The sequence below is a fragment of the Oculina patagonica genome, chromosome 12 (genome assembly GCF_052425735.1).
Source record: "Oculina patagonica isolate OP01 chromosome 12, crgOcupat, whole genome shotgun sequence".
NCBI lineage: Eukaryota > Metazoa > Cnidaria > Anthozoa > Scleractinia > Oculinidae > Oculina > Oculina patagonica.
Genome location: NC_135769.1, coordinates 17,975,878 through 17,994,083, shown reverse-complemented (window position 1 = coordinate 17,994,083; position 18,206 = coordinate 17,975,878). Strand labels below are relative to the sequence as shown.

The following is an 18,206-nucleotide window of genomic DNA, read 5'->3' as shown; positions in this document are numbered from 1 at the left end:
CCACTGAAATGTGTCTTCTCCATCTTCTTCGCCAAACAGCCATGACAGCCATATTCTGGTAGCGAGTCTCGATCGCAAGAGATACGCTGGTGAAAAAACCACTCAATCACCAGCTGAACTGAAGTTGTGATGGCAAAAGCTTGTAGTAACTTTGAAAAGAAATCGTTTTGTAAGTAAATAAATTGACACAAGTACAAAAAACCATTAACAGATACTACAGCAGTTGATATAAACAACGTACTCATGATAGTGATATCAGCCATTAGTCTCTCAAGGCGACAAGTACGAAAACTTCCCCAAGGAGCTGTTGTTTTTTCCACATCACGTGACAAATGTGATCGATCACAACCATAGCACTTCTTTCTATGACTTCTGTGACACCATGAATCATTCCAAGAATAGCGATGGATTGTAAACTATTAAGATCCGCTTGTAAAACACGGAAAAAACCACTGCTGTGCAATACAACGGCGCTAATAAGACATACGAATATCCCGGATGGGTAATGTTCCATAACCGCTGGACACAAATTCGCGAGATTACTTTGAGTACGACTCCAATGAGAGGAGCGAAGAGTGCGATTACCAGGCGCATTTTGCCTTCCTTACTATGTTTGTTGTACGCTGGGTAGATTATTTCGGCCACAGGAATTGAAAAGAAAAGGCAGATACTGTCATTTTGAAGAAAAACTTCACCTGCCGTCTTATCGACTGTCGTATGCAAAACTGTTTCGTTACAAGCTACACTTGGCAACATCTACTAAAAACGCTACTAACGTAAAGTGAAATTTTTTGCAATGTAGTAAGTTTGGAATGAGATATTCCTAGGGTTTGTAGAATCACTCGATAAAGTGCATCTAAACTAGCACCGATCAGTTTTCTTTTTACCCCCATTAACTGATATGGACGGAAAAGAAAAAGCACAACCACGAACGTCGAAGTGTGTAACAAAATCGGCAACGCAGATCATATCAGAGATAGATCTCAACCATTGCACTTTTACTGGAATGGACTCCTTTGGGTGGAATTGGCAGTTGTTTATAGTCTTATAACATAGATAGGAGATCAGCATGTATACTGAACCTATGATGGTAGCAGTGAGTAGTGAAATCAAAGCTGCAATGTACATTGATTTACAAACTGTACGGAGAGCGGATGGTCTGAGCTGCTTCCAAGCCATTGCTCTGTCTCCATCTTGCTTCCTGTGTTTCTTCGTTTTCTTCTGTTGAGAAGGCATTTATAACTTGTATACTGAGATTGTTAGCCACATAATAGTCCAGGTTTGTGACTTCTCTGTCACTGTATTCTTGATAAAAAAGCTTATCAACAGAATGGTTATTCCATTCTCGACCTGTGCTTTGTAGAGGATCGTAGCCAAAAGACTCCACCGTGAATTCAGGTTTTTCTGGGTTGTAGTGCTCTGTCACGCCTCGTGTAAAACTGAACACGATATGACTAAAGACTTCTATCATTGTACTGCTCACCTTTGCTGCTTAAAGAACTAAAAAATGCTTACCAACAAATCCTTAATTGTTTCAGGTTAGTTTTCCTTAATGACAGAAACCCGGAACTGTAAACTCCACGTTAATGATCAGAAGCTCAGGAAGAGGTAAGAATTTGAACCTCGTGGTTTTTTTTGGCATTTTCTGCAGTACAAGCGCCTTTTGATATGTTTTTCACTCGAAAGTGTAGATTTTCTTCGTACGAACGAACAATGTAATTATAACCTCTTTTTTAGGAACATTTTAAAATAGAAACATTTGCACATTGATGTTGTGTTACGCATGCGCACTGATAGTGCACGTCTTATGTAGGACGCGAAAGCACTTATACGAGGAAGTTCACGCCAGTTTTTCAAGACGCGGAAAAAATAAGAACAGCCGAAACCCTTGTTCTTAGATAAGTTGCGCCTAAACTAAGACACGAACGCTTATTTTGTACTTTTTATACGATCAGCTCGCGACTTATTTACTCGCATCTTAGATAAGACGGGTCTTATTTTCTCCCGTATTATTATTTGTTTGCTAAACTGACAAAGGTAAGAAACCAGTTCTATTTTACATTGCAATTTACATGGATAGAGGAAATTTTATAAAGAAAACAGTTGTCAAAAAATAATTATTTGGACAACTGTTGTATTTTTCAATCTTGGTGCATCAAAAAAGTAAATTTTTATTCACTTGACCCTCATGTTTCAGTTACCGAGATATTTCATACGTGACAGTATTTCCGAACAGAAGTGTTGCCAGCGTGAGTATCGATAGTATCTTGTAACCTGCGATTGGGCGGGAAAAAAAGAACGGAGTGATAAGTTGGGAGGGAGGGCATGATCTCAAGTTTCTTATCTTGTATCAGTCGACTTCTTAGTTATTGGCAAAAGGTTAAAGGATTGTAAAGCATGTTGGCTTGTATATTTGGGAATTTTTTTTGTTATGGTCTGTCGTAGTTATAATGACTTTTAAAACTGTCATTTTAACTACTTCACGGTACTTACAATGCTAGTTGAATGAACTTACTCAAATAGTTATATCAGCTATTAACAATTATTATAAATATTTCAGTTTGGAACGTGTAATCGTCATCAGTTGAAAAAATAAAGATTGTTTATTTTCGTCATCAATCGAGCTACTATACATCGCAAAATGATCACATTTTTACCGGCGTTTTCTTTTGTTTTGTTGCACAACCTTGTTGTCGGTTGAACTAAGTTAGGTAGCTTATCTAACTCGATTACAAACAGAAATCAAAGGCCCTTTGGGCAGCCCTCGATTCACCTTCAAATTATGAAGAAACTGCATTTGTTTCTGAACTATCTGAAATGCTTGCAATAGCTAATGAGTTAAGTCGTTTAATTTTTAAGCTTATCTAAATAGTTTGAGTTATCGCGACTGATATCAATGGTTAAAACCACATATTACACAAGGTTAATTTAACTTTTTTTATTTGTTGACAATTTCGACTAAATGGGAAGAATGATTAAAATGACTATTGATATTGGTTAAGCCCATTTTAAACAGTTATTTTGGCCCATTTTAGAAATTTTGGTCTATTTTGGTACATTTTTACAGGGCTTAAATGTAGCCGTTAGGGGCGGTTAGAAACGAGCGGAAATGAGTGTTTTAACGTTCCGAAGTGAGCAGAAAGAACTAAACTCAAACTTCCGCGTGAAAATAGAATATAAGGAGCAGATGACCACCGAAATTACGGTTACCTGTAAGCGTTTGTTCAGGTCTCAATGAGTGGAATTACACTGTTAGAGGTGTTTGGTCCGATCGTGTTCAGTTTTACACGAGGCGTGGCAGAGCGCTACAACCCAGAAGAACCTGAATACACGACAGAGTCTTTCGGCTACAATCCATTGGAAAGCACAGGTCGAGAATGGAATTATCTCCCTGTTGATGAGCTTATTTATCAAGAATACAGCCACAGGGAAGTCACAAGCTGGGATTATTTAGCGTCTAGCCGTCTTGATATAAGGGTTATAGACGCGTGTTCGCCAGAGGAAAACGAAGAAACACAGGAAGACAAGCAAGATGAAGATAGAGCAATGGCTTGAAAGCGACTCAGACCATCCGCTCTCCGTACAGTCTGTAAATCAATGTACATTGGATCTTTGATTTCACTACTAACTGCTACCATCATAGGTTCAATATTCATGACGATCTCCAACCTGTCTTTTAAGACTATAACCAACTGTGAATTTCACCCTAAGAAGTCCATTCCAGAAAACGTGCAATGGACGAGATCAATTTTTGATGTGATCTCTTGTGCTTTTCTTTACACTTGGTTCTTCACATGTACTTTACTTCTATTTCGTCCTTATCAGATAATGGGAATGAAAAGAAAACTGGTCCTGGCTGCTTGCCTTGTATATTTCTTGGACACATGTTATCGTGTCGCTCTACAAGCCCTGGGAATATCTCATTCCAAGCTTTCTGGTTTGCAAAAGATTCCCCTCAACGCTTTATTTGTAATGGCTATATGTTGGCAAGCCTATTTTCTAACGAATCACTTCCGTATGGGACGGACAAGGAGACTGAAGGTGACTTTGTTCTTGGAAATGACAATTCCTATCTTATTTGTTATAATTCTTGCCATTTCTGCGGCCGCTTGGATTTACCCAGCGTATAACGAGCAAAGTAAGGAAAGCAAAATGCGCCTGGTAATTGCAATCTTCGCTCCTCTCATTGGAGTCGTGCTTAAAGTCATCTCGCGAATTTGTGTCCAGCGGTTATGGAACATTACTCATCCGGGATATTCCTATATCCTATTAGCACCGCTGTATTGTGCTTCAGCTTTCATTTTTCGAGTTTTACAGGCGGATCTTGACAGTTTGCAATCCATCGCTATTCTTGGAATAATTCACGGCGCTACAGAAGTCTTAGAACGAAGCACCATGGTTGTTATTGATCACATTTGTCACGTGATTTGGAAAAGAACTTCAGCTCCTTGGGGAGGTTTTTGTACCCCTCGCCGTGAGAGACTAATGGCTTATATCGCTATCTTGAGCATGTTGTCGGAATCAACTGCTATAGTGTCTGTTAACGGCTTTTTGTACTTATATCAATTTATTTACTTACAAAACGATTCCCTTTTAAAGCTATTACAGTCTGCTTTCGCCATCACAACTTCAGTTCAGCTTGTGATTGAGTGGTTTTTCACCAGCGTCTCTCTTGCGATCGAGACTCACTATCAGAATATGGCTGTTTGGCGAAGACGATGGAAAAGACACATTGTAGTGGCAATTGTAACTGTTGTGTCAGTAGGCATATGGACTAGCGTAAATCTTTTAGTTATGGTACACGAGCAATTTAAAGAGCCCTTAAATCAACCTTGTAAAATGCCGTTTACATAACATTACATCGAGGGATCTCAAGGACTGCACTTTGTAAACTGCCCCGAAAAATGACATACTGATGACTAAGCACTGTAGAGATTTTCTATGAAAAGTGAATACATGTTGATTATAATTACAAACGGTCAATGTCACTAAGATCCTAACATGATGCCAATGGTACAGATTGGTGGTTCCCAACTGGGAAATTGTATCAAATGCTAAATGCTGGTCAAATCACATGGAAGAAATCTGTAAGAAAATGCCTTCCGGGATAGGAATGATTAAGAGGGTGTGACCCTACGTTAGTGACGATAATTTAATCATTAAGCAATAGATCGCACTTTCTAGGGATTTACTGGCGTAATAAAACCACGCAGGATGTTGGGAGAACACGAGAAAAGCTTGTAAATCACGAACCGTTATGCGAGTGATTTACAAGCTTTTCGACCTGTTCATTTTTTACAAGCTTTTCGGACCTGTTCATTCTGTTCCTTCTCATAAGGTTATGTTAGTCTCTGCGTTTTCGTTTTTATGTAGTTTCTTCGCTCCAACTGTGGTGGGCGGGAAAATTTAATTATGTGATCCATCCTCAGTATTAAAATTATCATAATGATCATTTACGAGAACCATATCCTCTGTTTTAACCATCACCTAGAGCAAAAGACGACATTAAACTACGTTTTTAATTCTTCGTCCTAGCTTCTGCATGGTCGAGCGTAGCGGTACGGCCATGTCGAGAAGCGGGAGTTTACCGGTACAATAGTACATAGGTTTTTTTGACCAGTTTGACCAATCAGAGCGCGCGTAGTATCTGAGTTATTTTATAACAGTATATAAGTCTTTGGTGCAGTACCAATCAATCAATCAATTTATCACAATAATAACGCAGCATGAAGTTGCCTTCCCTATCCAAGTCAGAGGCTCATGTATAAAGCGCATGACAGTAATTGAAATAAAGTATAAAAACAAAGGGAACTAATATAAGTAATAACTAATTAAATATTACAAAGAAAATTACGATAATTATGAGTAAAAATATAAAAATGTACAGATACTTTAACCCACCCACACTAAAACTTATTCTTACACGCTTGATTAAAATCTTAAAATATAATAATTATACTAAAAACATGTCGCTAAAATCTACATGATATACAATAATGACACTAAGTTAAAAAAGTCAAATGTCTCCAAGTTCTTTCGAAAGTCTCTCAAGTTGGGCAAGTGTTGATGTAAGGAGGGAGCTGATTCCATTTTGACTACTGCAGCCCAGTGTGGGAGAATGTCGGAAAAACGCTGTCTGATAAGCTACTCTGGCTACTGAGATTACAAAATAGGGCTGCCATGGTCATCACCAGAACTTCGTACAATGTATGGTCTCAGACCCTTTGTTGCGTGCTAAATTGGGAGGACCTCCAAACTAGACGACAAAAGCACGTAACCGACATAATGCACAGCGTTCACAAAGGTGTCCTGAATATCGAACTGAAATGTACACTACGTGTTCTAAATCCACTCATTACGGCGTAAGTAGTGCAAGGTGGGTGTGGTGGGGCTACATTATGGAATGGATTACCCAATAAAATAAAGAACTCTCCTTCGTTGCAATCCTTTAAGACTGCCTAAATCGTTTATGTAATAGCTTTTTTATATTGTTTTGAATTTATAGTAGTTTATGGATGAATAAAGATTACTCCAGTACGCGTACATACGCTTGCACAGATTTCAATCATGTGCTAACTGAGTGGCCTACTTCTAATAGTTTACTAATAGTTTACTGATGTGATTTTTGGCTTCCTTTTTCTTCTTTCTCTATTATATATTATATTTCGTATATGTGTGTGTTCTTAGCTGTGAGAATAAACACACGGTTAAATTTACGACCGCAACATCTGCAGGAAAATATACTTTACTATGGGTTAAAAACTAACTACATATCATTTATTGTGCTCTGGGTAAGTCTATTGTCCCATTGTATTCCCTTCACCTAATTAGATAATTATCAATAACTAGTTTGCGGGAAATTAAAAAAACGAAACTTAATAAATAAACAGGAACTAATATCGATAAGCAAGTTCATTAGGTATGGGGTCGTCCCTTCATTACTGCGGGCAAGAAGTCATACTGATCACTGGATCACCTGATATGCTGATCTAGCTAACTTCCGCTGAAACTCTATTGCTAACTTCAACGGCAAGTTTCGAAAGCAATCAGATAATTAGTATTCGATCAGGAACTCATACCTAATCATCTGATTCAATTCACTACTGGCGTGACTTGACTCCATTGAACCTTGACTACTAAACTTCGACAACAAAGTTTCGAAAGCAGTCAATCTACTAATAAGTATTCAGGAAGCCATACATTATCGATACATTATCACCTGATTCGATTTATTACTGACGTGATTTAACTTAGTTGAACCTCTGCTTACTGCGACAACAAAGTTTCGAAAGCAAACAATCAGATAATTAGTATTCGGGAAGTCATACTTAAACACCTGATATAACTAATTCATTTTTAGTATGTTTTAGAATTTTTTAAAATTTTTATAGTGTCCCCATTTAGCGGTTGTCATATGCTGCTATTTCAGTTGACACTGAAATAAACGTTTTATTTTTATTATTATATTACTGACGTGATTAAACTCCGGTGAATCCCTTCTACTAACTTCGACAACAAAGTTTAGAAAGCAAACAATCTACTAATTAGTATTCAGGAAGTCATACATTATCACCTGATTCAATTTATTACTGGCGTGATTTTATTTAGTTGAACCTCTACTTACTGCGACAACAAAGTTTCGAAAGCAAACAATCTGATAATTAGTATTCAGGAAAGCATTCATTATCACCTGATTCAATTCATTACTAGCCTGACTTAGCTCCGTTGAACCTCCACTAACTTCCACAACAATGTATCGAAAGCAATCAGATAATTAGTATTCAAGAAGTCATACATTATCACCTGATTCAATTTATTACTGGCGTGACTTAACTCCGTTAAACTTCCACAACAAAGTTTCGAAAGCAAACGATCTACTAATTAGTGTTCAGGAAAGCATACATTATCACCTGATTCAATTTATTACTGGCGTGATTTAACTCCGTTGAACCTCTGCTAACTTCCACAACAAAGTTTCGAAAGCGATCAGATAGCTAATCGCCTGATTTAACTAATCCTTATTTGTAGTATGTTTTAGAATTTTAGCTTTTATAGTGTCCCCATTAAGCGGTTGTCATATACTGCTATTTCAGTTGACACTTAAATAAAGGTTTTATTATCATTATTATATCACTGGCGTGATTAAACTCCCTTCTACAAACTTCGACAACAATGTTTCGAAAGCAATAAGATAATTAGTATTCAGTAGGTTATACATCATCACCTGATTCCACTTATCACTGGCGTGACTTATTTTCGTTGAATCTCTCTCCTGTACTAACTATAACAACAAAGGTTCGAGAGAATTTGAACTAACTAAGCAGTTATAAATCTGAAAACAAATCGGTGAAATTTCTGAATAGAGAAACCGAAGATTGTTAGAAGAATTTCAGCCAAGAGTCGCTTGTTCCGGACCTTATCGAAGTAACCCCCAAGTGGATCCAAAGTGAGCAGAAGTGACCAAAAGTTATTTACTCAAAATCTAGGTGGCATAGCTTTCGAAAGCGAATTTTTATTGCTCAGCTAGTATGTTTTATCATCAGTTTGCCTCCGTATACGAAAAGACAAGAGATGATCCGTTGAAAATTAAAGAGCAAAAGTTTTCATAAGATATTCGGGACTTGCCCTTAACCAGTCGAGCAAGGAATTCGTTTCAGTGCGAATTTTTCTATTTTAAAATGTTCCCGAAAAAGAGGTTACAATGTTCGTTCGAACGAAGAAATCTACATTTCCGTGTGAAAAACATATAAAAAGGCGCTTGTACTGCAGAAAATGCCAAAAAACACGAAGTTCAAATTCTTAGCTATCACTGAGCTGCTGATCATTATCGTGGAGTTAACAGTTCCAGGCTTTACCAATCAAGGAAACGTAACTTAAAACAATCACGGATTTGTTGGATATAAGCCTTTTTTAGTTCTCCAAGCAGCAAAGATGAGCAGTACACTGATAGAAGTCGTTGGTCATATTGTGTTCAGTTTTACACGAGGCGTGACAGAGCATTTAAACCCAGAAGAACCTGAATTCACGGCAGAGTCTTTTGGCTACGATCCTCTACAAAGCACAGGTCGAGAATGGAATTATCTTCCTGTCGATGAGCTTATTTATCAAGAATACAGCTACAGAGAAATCACAAACCTGGACTATCCTGTGGCTAACAATCTTAGTATACAAGTTATAAATGCCTTCTCAACAGAAGTAAACGAAGAAACACAGGGAGATCAGCAAGATGAAGATAAAGCAATGGCTTGGAAGCGACTCAGACCATCCGCCCTCCGTACAGTTTGTAAATCAATGAACATTGGAGCATTGATTTCACTACTAACCGCTACCATCATAGGTTCAGTATACATGCTGATCTCCTATCTATGTTATAAGACTATAAACAACTGCCAATTCCACCCAAAGGAGTTCATTCCAGTAAAAGTGCAATGGTTGAGATCTATCTCTGATATGATCTGCGTTGCTTTTTTACACACTTCGACGTTCGTGGTTATGCTATTTCTTTTCCGTCCATATCAGTTAATGGGGGTGAAAAGAAAACTGATGCTAGTTTTTTCTCTTGGATATGTTTTAGATGCACTTTATCGAGTGATTCTTCAAGCCCTAGGAATATCTCATTCCAAACTTACTACATTGCAAAAAATTCCACTTAACGTTAATAGCGTTTTTAGTACATGTTGCCAAGTGTATCTTATAACAAAACACTTTTGCAAGCGACTGTCGATGAGACGGCAGGTGAAGTTTTTCTTCAAAATAAAAGTTCCTGCCTTCGCCGTTGCAGTTCTTGCCATTCCTGTGGCTGAAATAATTTACCCAGCGTATAACAAACAAAGCAAGGAAGGCAAAATGCGCCTGGTAATCGCACTCTTCGCTCCTCTCATTGGAGTCGTGCTCAAAGTCATCTCGCGAATATGTGTTCAGCGGTTATGGAACATTACCCATCCGGGATATTCGTATGTCTTGTTAGCGCCATTGTATTGCACAGCAGCGGTTATGTTTCGAGTTTTACAGGCAGATCTTGATAGTTTACAATCGATCGTTATTCTTGGAATAATTCACGGCGCTACAGAAGTCTTAGAAAGAAGCACCATGGTTGTCATTGACCACATTTGTCATCTGATCTGGAAAAGAACATCAGCTCCTTGGGGAAGTTTTCGTACTCCTCGCCGTGAGAGACTTATGGCTGATATCGCTATCATGAGCATGTTGTTCGAGTCAACTGCTATAGTGTCTGTTAACGGCTTTTTGTACTTATATCAATTTATTTACTTACAAAACGATTCATTTTTAAAGTTACTACAAGCTTTTGCCATCACAACTTCAGTTCAGCTGGTGATTGAGTGGTTTTTCACCAGCGTATCTCTAGCGATCGAGACTCGCTACCAGAATATGGCTGTCATGGCTGTTTGGCGAAGAAGATGGAAAAGACACATTTCAGTGGCAATTGTAACCGCGGCGTTAGTATCGTTATGGACTAGTACATTCCTTCTAATAATTGTTCATGGGCGTTTTAACGAATCCTTGAACCAACCTTGCGAAATGCCATTTAGGTAAGGGATCTAGATGGCCATGGGGTTTCATCACAATTTATCAATTTCCCGTCCCTGCTTTTGATTGGTCTCAGTTATTAGATGTAGTCGATCCTCAATATAATTATTACCTTTCTTGACTATTACATGTAGAGTTTTTGTTTGAATTGATATGGTCAGATAGACTCTGCTGAAAAATACGCGACGCTGCGACTTTCAGCCGTTCATTTAGAACATTTTTTTAGCAAATAGAGAACAATGTGTATAGAGATTAGAATTTTATTGAGTAGCATTTACGATAATTTCTCCTTCATTTAGTTTCTTACCGAAGAGTGGAATACAGTTGTCACAAATTTTTCTACTTCCTAGACCAAACTCTGAATAGTTTCGAAACTCTTCGAAACTCGAAGCAAAATATCGATTTATCAATAATACACGAAACAAAAACCTGACAAATTAGGGCAAAATAGACGATAAAGCTGACGCCTATCGGTTTTTAGTGTGTTGGTCACATGTACTATGAAATATCAAATATTTAGGTCCGTATTTTATATGGCGAAAAAATTATCGCTAACATAAGGATCTTTATGTGAAATAAAGATCGCTTATTAAAGGTGGCCGCTAAACAGAGGTTTGAATTATTTATTCACAGTATTATACTGACGATACTTTCGGGACTACTACAGGGCTCCACTCTATATGGCATTCAAGCTAGACAAGAGCAGAAATTTAGCGGTAAAGTATTCAATAAGTGAGGCAGTTGCATTTTGCTATCGTGGATTTATTTTATTTTATTAAAGCAATTTACCACAGCAGGCCGAACAAGATACTTTTGAAATGAACCCGACAAACGTGTTTTCTAATTGTAATGGTAAATTTGATTTACCGTACCTGTGTTATATTGAGATTACAGTCAACTCTCTCTATATAAGACGGACACCGTCGGGACCGTCTCCCACTGTCTGTATTAGAGAGGTTTCCGTCTTATAGGGAGTTTGGTAACAGTAAAATGACTGACAAACGACAGGGGCGGGACCATCACCAGGTGTCCGTCCTATAGAGTTGTCCGTTAAGAGAGTGTTGACTGTACATCATCACAGTATCACAGGAGATGAACTGAAAGCAAGTTGAGCGTGCGATAAAAATCGCCGGTAAAATTTAACCCTTAATATGCTGAAATTAGTTCAAAAAACGCGTTTTTTAACCGTTAATCGATTTTCTTGGCTCCACGGTCCAAAAGTTCTTTTAATTTGCTAAAAATGCACTTTCTGACAATGAAGGAAGATTTTGATGTAATTTCCATGTAAAAATGTACAATATATATTTTTTTTTGCTGAACCGTTCCGATTTTTTTACCTTGCTCCTTTCCTTTTCGTTTTTCTCTGCTTTCTCATTCTCTCTATCTTTTACTCTGTGCACTTCTTCTACTGGCATGAAAATTTTTGATCTGAATCAATGGAAAACCCTGGAAAGGAGATCATGATCAAGTACGGGTATTTTGGCCTGTTTTAGCACCAATTTTACGCCAAAAACTGATCGCGTTTTTTTCGATTAGCTCTGTCGGAATGCAGTCAATATTGAAGATGGACAGTCCTGTGGAAAGATCTATCCAAGCTCTATAAGATGCAAATCACAAAAATCTGCTGACGTGTAAATTGGTGACGTCATAAGTGGCAGAATGGCCATTCCTCCAAATCCCGGAATAATTCGGGCTTAGCATGTTATGGGTTAATGCTGCTCGGAATCTTTTACACAAAGCTCGGAAAGGGAGTGCGGGAGGGGTTAATCCAGCAAAGTTTTATACTTGCCCATTTAGATATACCATTATTGCCCTATACCTTGTATAGAAAATAGCACCTTGCTTCACTTTTCTAAACTTTTCACTTGAGTCACGTCTCATCTGAAAACCTTTGACGACCCTTTAACTACGGAAATCACTGCGAAGCATTGCTTCAGACTAAGTGGAAACAAGTGATGACAAGTTAGATCGCTTGCGGTTAGCCTTTATAATAGGGTTAGGATTTCTATCCAAAATTTCTACCGGTCGTCGGTGGCCAAGTGGGGATGGCTCCCGCTTGGTAAACCGACGACCCGGGTTAAACTACTTGGCAGTTTCTGAAGCCCCTTCCTATACTACTACTACTACTACTACTCGAGAGACCCCATACTATTGTGAAGCTCCAGTCTGAACAAGGTACCCCTTTAGGCTCTTACCGATAGTGCTAGCACTTTTTTTTTGACATTATTTGGCTTCGAGAGCATTTTTTTTTTTTTTACATTTTATCCCAAAAAGCACTGCTAGCATTATTTTGGATTTTCGACTGATTATTTGTATAATTTTGTGTTAAAAAGCACAATCTGACTTAAGTTATGGATTCCAAAGCCTCCCAGATGGATTTTGCCATCATTTTAGTCAAAGGAGCCGAGGAGGCCTGGGAAATAGGTTTGATAGGTCAGCGGTTGCCTCCTAGAAACCCAGTCCATCACACTCATTTTAAGATGGCGTCATCCACGTTGTTATCGAGGAACAATGGAAGTCAGCTATCCAAGGCAGAGATAGCTCGAGAGCGTACTCTGCCATCAAACATTGATCGTTACATTTTGTTGCTGAAAAATGTAACTGAAAATCTGAAAAATGTAATATTCTATGTTTAAAAAAAACGGAAAAAAATGAGCATTTTTATGTAACCCACGAGCACTTTTTAAAAAAATCAGTATTATTTTAGCACTTTGTTGCAAAAAATAAGCACTGCTTTTTTAAGCATTTAATGCTTTTATACGAGCACTATCGGTAAGAGCCTATACCCCTTTCGGTTGGAGCCTCCCCGTATAGCTCACTAGCGGAAGTATCCCCCGGAAAGAAAACATCTTCAACTGTCTTGCAATTCTTCTTTATTGCTCTGGATTACACCTTATAGCTTACATGCAGTTTATCAATTAAAACATTAATATTATTTTTGCATTGTTTGAAAACCTTTTTTTTGGTTGGTTTAAAACAAACTGTTTAATAAAAGGGAAGGCGGATGTATCACACCTCAAACTTTACAGTCTCAAATTGAAGTAAACGGCATTTTACAAGGCTGATTTGAAAACTCGTCAAAGCGCTCTTTTACAATTTCTAAAAGATTTGTGCTAGCCCACAACGCTATTGACACTGCAGTTACGATTGCCACTAAAATGTGTCTTTTCCATCTTTTTCGCCAAACAGCCATGACAGTCTCGATCGCTAGAGAAACGCTGGTGAAGAACCATTCGATCACCAGAGAAACTGAAGTATGAATGGCAAAGGACTGCAATAGCTTTAAAGGGGAATCGTTTTGTAAGTAAATAAATTGGTGCAAGTACAAAAATCCGTTAACAGACACTATAGCAGTTGATTCAAACAACATGCTCATGATAGCGATATCAGCCATTAGTCTCTCGCGGCGAGGAGTACGAAAACTTCCCCAAGGAGCTGATTTTCTTTTCCAAATAACATGGCAAATGTGATCAATAACAACCATGGTGCTTCGTTCTATGACTTCTGTAGCGCCGTGAATTATTCCAAGAACAGCGATGGATTGCAAACTGTCAAGATCTGCTTGTAAAACTCGAAACATAACCGCTGAAGCACAATACAGCGGCGCTAATAGGACGTAGGAATATCCCGGATGGGTAATGTTCCATAACCGCTGTACAAAAATTCGAGAAATTACTTAGAGGGCGCCTCCAACGAGAGGAGAAAAGAGTGCGATTAGCAGTTTGCCTTCCTTGTTTTGTTTGTTATACGCTGGGTAAATTAAAGCGGCTAATGGAATAGCAAGAAATATGCCAAAATAGACGGGCACTATTAATTGTAAGAGCAAAGTCACCCGCCGTCTCCTTGTGGAGAGCCTGAAGTGATTTGTTAAAATATAGGCTTGGATACAGACACTAATAGTTAAGAGAACGTTAAGCGGAAGCGATTTTAGAGTAGTCAGCTTGGAATAAGATATTCCTAGACGGCTTGTAAAGCCACACGATAAAGTGTATCTAAGAAATACACAACGCAACAAACCAGAAACAATTTTCCTTTCACTCCCATTAACTGATATGGGCGGAAAAGGAATAGTACACATTCAAAGAACCAAGCGTATAGAAAAGCACAAGAGATCACACGAGAAATTGATCTGATCCATTGCAGATGTAACGGAATTGTCTTCTTCGGGTGGAATTCACAGTTGTTTATAGTTTTATAACAGACAAAAGAAAGGAAGATGTATACTGAACCTATGATGATGGCAGCTAGTATTGAAATTAAAGCTCCAATGTACATTGATTTACAAACTGTACGGAGAGCGGATGGTCTGAGTCGCTTCCAAGCCATTGCTATATCTTCATCTTGCTGATCGTCCTGTGTTTCGTCAGTTTCTTCTAGCGAAAACGCGTCTATAACCCTTATATCAAGACTGTTATACGCTGGATAATCCGTGCTTGTGGCTTCTCTGTCGCTGTATTCTTGATAAATAAGCTCATCAACGGGAAGATAATTCCATTCTCGACCTGTGCTTTGTAGAGGATCGTAGCCAAAAGACTCTTCCGTGAATCCAGGTTCTTCTGGATTGTAGCGCTCTGCCATGCTTCGAGTAAAACTGACAGCGATCGGACCAAACACTTCTAACAGGGTAGTTCTACTCATTGTGACCTGAACAAACGCTCAACTGTAATTACGATGATAATCTGTCCCTTTTATTCCCTTTTCACGCAGAAGATTAGTTTTTTCTGCTCACGGACTTTAAAGCATTTATTTCCGCTTGTTTCTAACGGCTTCTTCCAAACTATTGTATGTTATTTTCCAAACCGAAACACCTTTAACAGTCGCCTTCTATTCAATGTTGCATATTTTTTGGGAGGGGGAGGGGAGGGGGGAGGGCAAACAAATACTTCAATTACTATCTGCAACTTTTTAGTTAACGAAGTCCCAGAGCCGGAGATGTAAAGACTTGCTGTGATTTTTCGTCTTTGCACAACCATTTTTTTAAGATTAAGGGCTGTAAACATGCAAACTATGCGTTGTTTGGAATTATGATCCGTTGTTGAACTTTCGATCGGTTCACATCCACACGAAAGTATAAATCGTCTTACTTACGAACATCAAAATCCAAATATAATAATTTGACTTCCTGTTATGAAAATACGACCGAAATCCCGGTTTTTAATTTCTGGTTCAAACTTTGTGAAAATACATCCAACCAAATGAAATTCCTGGCCTCACTATTAGCTCCTATTGCCTGTCACTTTTGCTTTTCATCCTCACCCCACTCCCCTTGTCCGTTTTATTCACTCGCCCCAACCCTCCAAACACTCGATGGAATATTCAGCGCTTGCTCATCCAAAATACGCCTGCATTGCAGGCTAGCTTGTTCATGCTTATCAGTGCCTTGTTATTCAGTAAATCATAGACCACTTCGTCGCCAGTCTTAGTAGAATGATAATCTTATGGCGCAGTCGAAGACTGGGTCTCCGTAACTAATGCATATGGCTATTTAAAAAATCACCAATGAATAATTTTATTTGTTGATCTGATGACGGTTTCGAGAACAAACTTTAATAAATATTTAACCATGAACAATTCTTTTGAAACATGTCTGAACATGTCTCATGTTCTGAAACATGTCTCAGCAGTTCGAACTTGTCAATACTCTCGGACCCTGCATTCAGATCATGGATCGAAACTTGGTTTTTCGATTCTTTGCTGCTAGATCTGTCCACGATGCATCCGCTATGTAAAACTGAACACAATAGTCACAATGTTATACAAACACCGTCAACCAGCGTACTACTAATAAAAATAGGTCACCAAGGGTGACATGAGTCTAATGCCGTATGGCATAGTGATACAGATTGCGCGGTTTTCGTAAGCCGGTTAAAATTGGTTAGAGGTTTGTGTTCGGGAGTTTAATTTAAAATGCTTATAGCAAGCTAGGGGCATCGTGGATGATTATGGATGAAAACGAAACAGTCATAAATGTTATATGCTTCACAAAATTTAAAGTATGAACAGGAGTTGATGTTACTTCTTCCGTATTGTCCGTAAAAGCAGAAACGATTAAACATTTGGACAAGATTGCGTGACGATTTACAAAAAGCATGTTCATTACAACAAGGGTTGAAGAACTTCACATCGTTTTCTTTCAGATTTTTCACCATTTTGATGATGACTCTTGAAACAGATTTTGCAATAAAAGCACTTGAAATAGTGACTGTTACTCCATTGTACTGTAAGCACTTAGTGACAGATTTTCCTAAAAACGGGTGTAAATGCTCACGTCAATATAATGATGACCTTTTGAACGCTGGAAACTAGGCAATTATTATCGAGCTACCATACACAGGAGCGAAGACTGTTTATCATGATGTACAAATTTCGCGAATCATCACTTCCATATCAATGTAACCATTTTATGATTTTTCTAGCTGTAAGAAGAACTTAAGATCTCTGAGAGTCGTAAAAGCATGAAATTCGATTTCAGTGTATGGCAAAGGCCGGGACAGTGTAATACTGCAAAGCGGCCAAACAAACGCATTTTGATTTAGTCGCGTAACTTGATTTACATTTATCCATGTACATCTTTTATTTTTGAAGGTTTTTGTTTGCACTGTAAAGAAAAAATTGGTCAAAATTCGAATGACTTAAATACAAAAACCGAGGTAAAGTTTTCTATTTTTTAAAACAAAATAAATATTTGGTCGCATTGTGTAAATAAACGCGAGTCGCCGTCGAAATATTTTTTCTCAAAGACGTCTTGCTTTTTAAGCAAGACGAAAACACAAGTGCTTAACTGAACTGAAAACGAAGATTTATTTTCACAAAAAGCTTACAAATGTCTTAACTGGAAAATTATTTCGTCCTGTTCAAGTGTTGAGTAATCGTGACTTGAGAAAGAACTTTTAATTATGCGTGGGAACACGTGTCGCTGATTGGCTGTTTTTAATTGAAACTAATCGTGCGTGTCCGTACGGAGTCCGTTCTTGCAGCTGATCATTGTTTTCTACATTACAGCGAACGATTATCGATCCCGAACCATTCCCTTGGGATTGCTAACAGCTTTTTTCATATAACAAAGAGTCTAATGCGCATGCGCAAAGCGCACGCAAGCATTAGACTCAAAAATGGTTGAAATCAAGAATTGGCAAAAAACTGCATTAACTGTGCTTTGAAAGAACTCCAGTTATTTGCATTTCAGACTGAATAACTAGTTAATCCCCGTGGTTTCTAGAAGCTTTTTAAATATTTTACAGTCAAATCTCTGTCAAGATCGAACCGTTAGCCGAGACGTACCGAGGTTTTATGGGAGGTCGAATAAGCTGTTGTTTTAAGTCGCGAAACGTTTGCAACTTCCTATGCTCCAAAATCATGTAGGCATTTGTTTAGCGCTGAGATAATGAATTCTCAAACAGCATCAAGCCTGTACAGATCGAATAATATTTTGAGTTCACGAAAAGAAAAAACCAGGTGTTTTTTATTTGTTTTTACGGAGTTACGGCTAGTTTGACTGAAAATCAATGTTTGATACACAAATTCACAAAACAACAGTAATGGATGAGTACCTTTACAAGCTTAAAGTTCCCTTGTTTTATTTTTCATAAATTGACACGATTTACTATGGAATCATCTTCGGAGACCCAGGGGCAGTTAGTGGGGCGAGGGAAACGCGA

At 38.2% G+C, this 18,206-nt stretch overlaps 1 protein-coding gene and 2 pseudogenes across 1 annotated transcript; 2 read left to right on the top strand and 1 right to left on the bottom strand.

Moving 5' to 3' along the window:
* The window catches only part of LOC144633464 (uncharacterized), a 14,183-nt pseudogene extending 12,206 nt beyond the window's left edge, over positions 1-1,977 (bottom strand).
* A 1,257-nt stretch (positions 1,978-3,234) lies between these two features.
* LOC144633463 (uncharacterized) lies at positions 3,235-4,854 on the top strand (annotated as a pseudogene).
* Positions 4,855-8,931: 4,077 nt separating this feature from the next.
* On the top strand, positions 8,932-10,554 carry LOC144633462 (uncharacterized). The gene has a single exon (XM_078492328.1). The coding sequence runs from the start codon at positions 8,932-8,934 to the stop codon at positions 10,552-10,554; it is 1,623 nt and encodes a 540-aa protein (XP_078348454.1).
* The last annotated feature ends 7,652 nt before the right edge of the window (positions 10,555-18,206 follow it).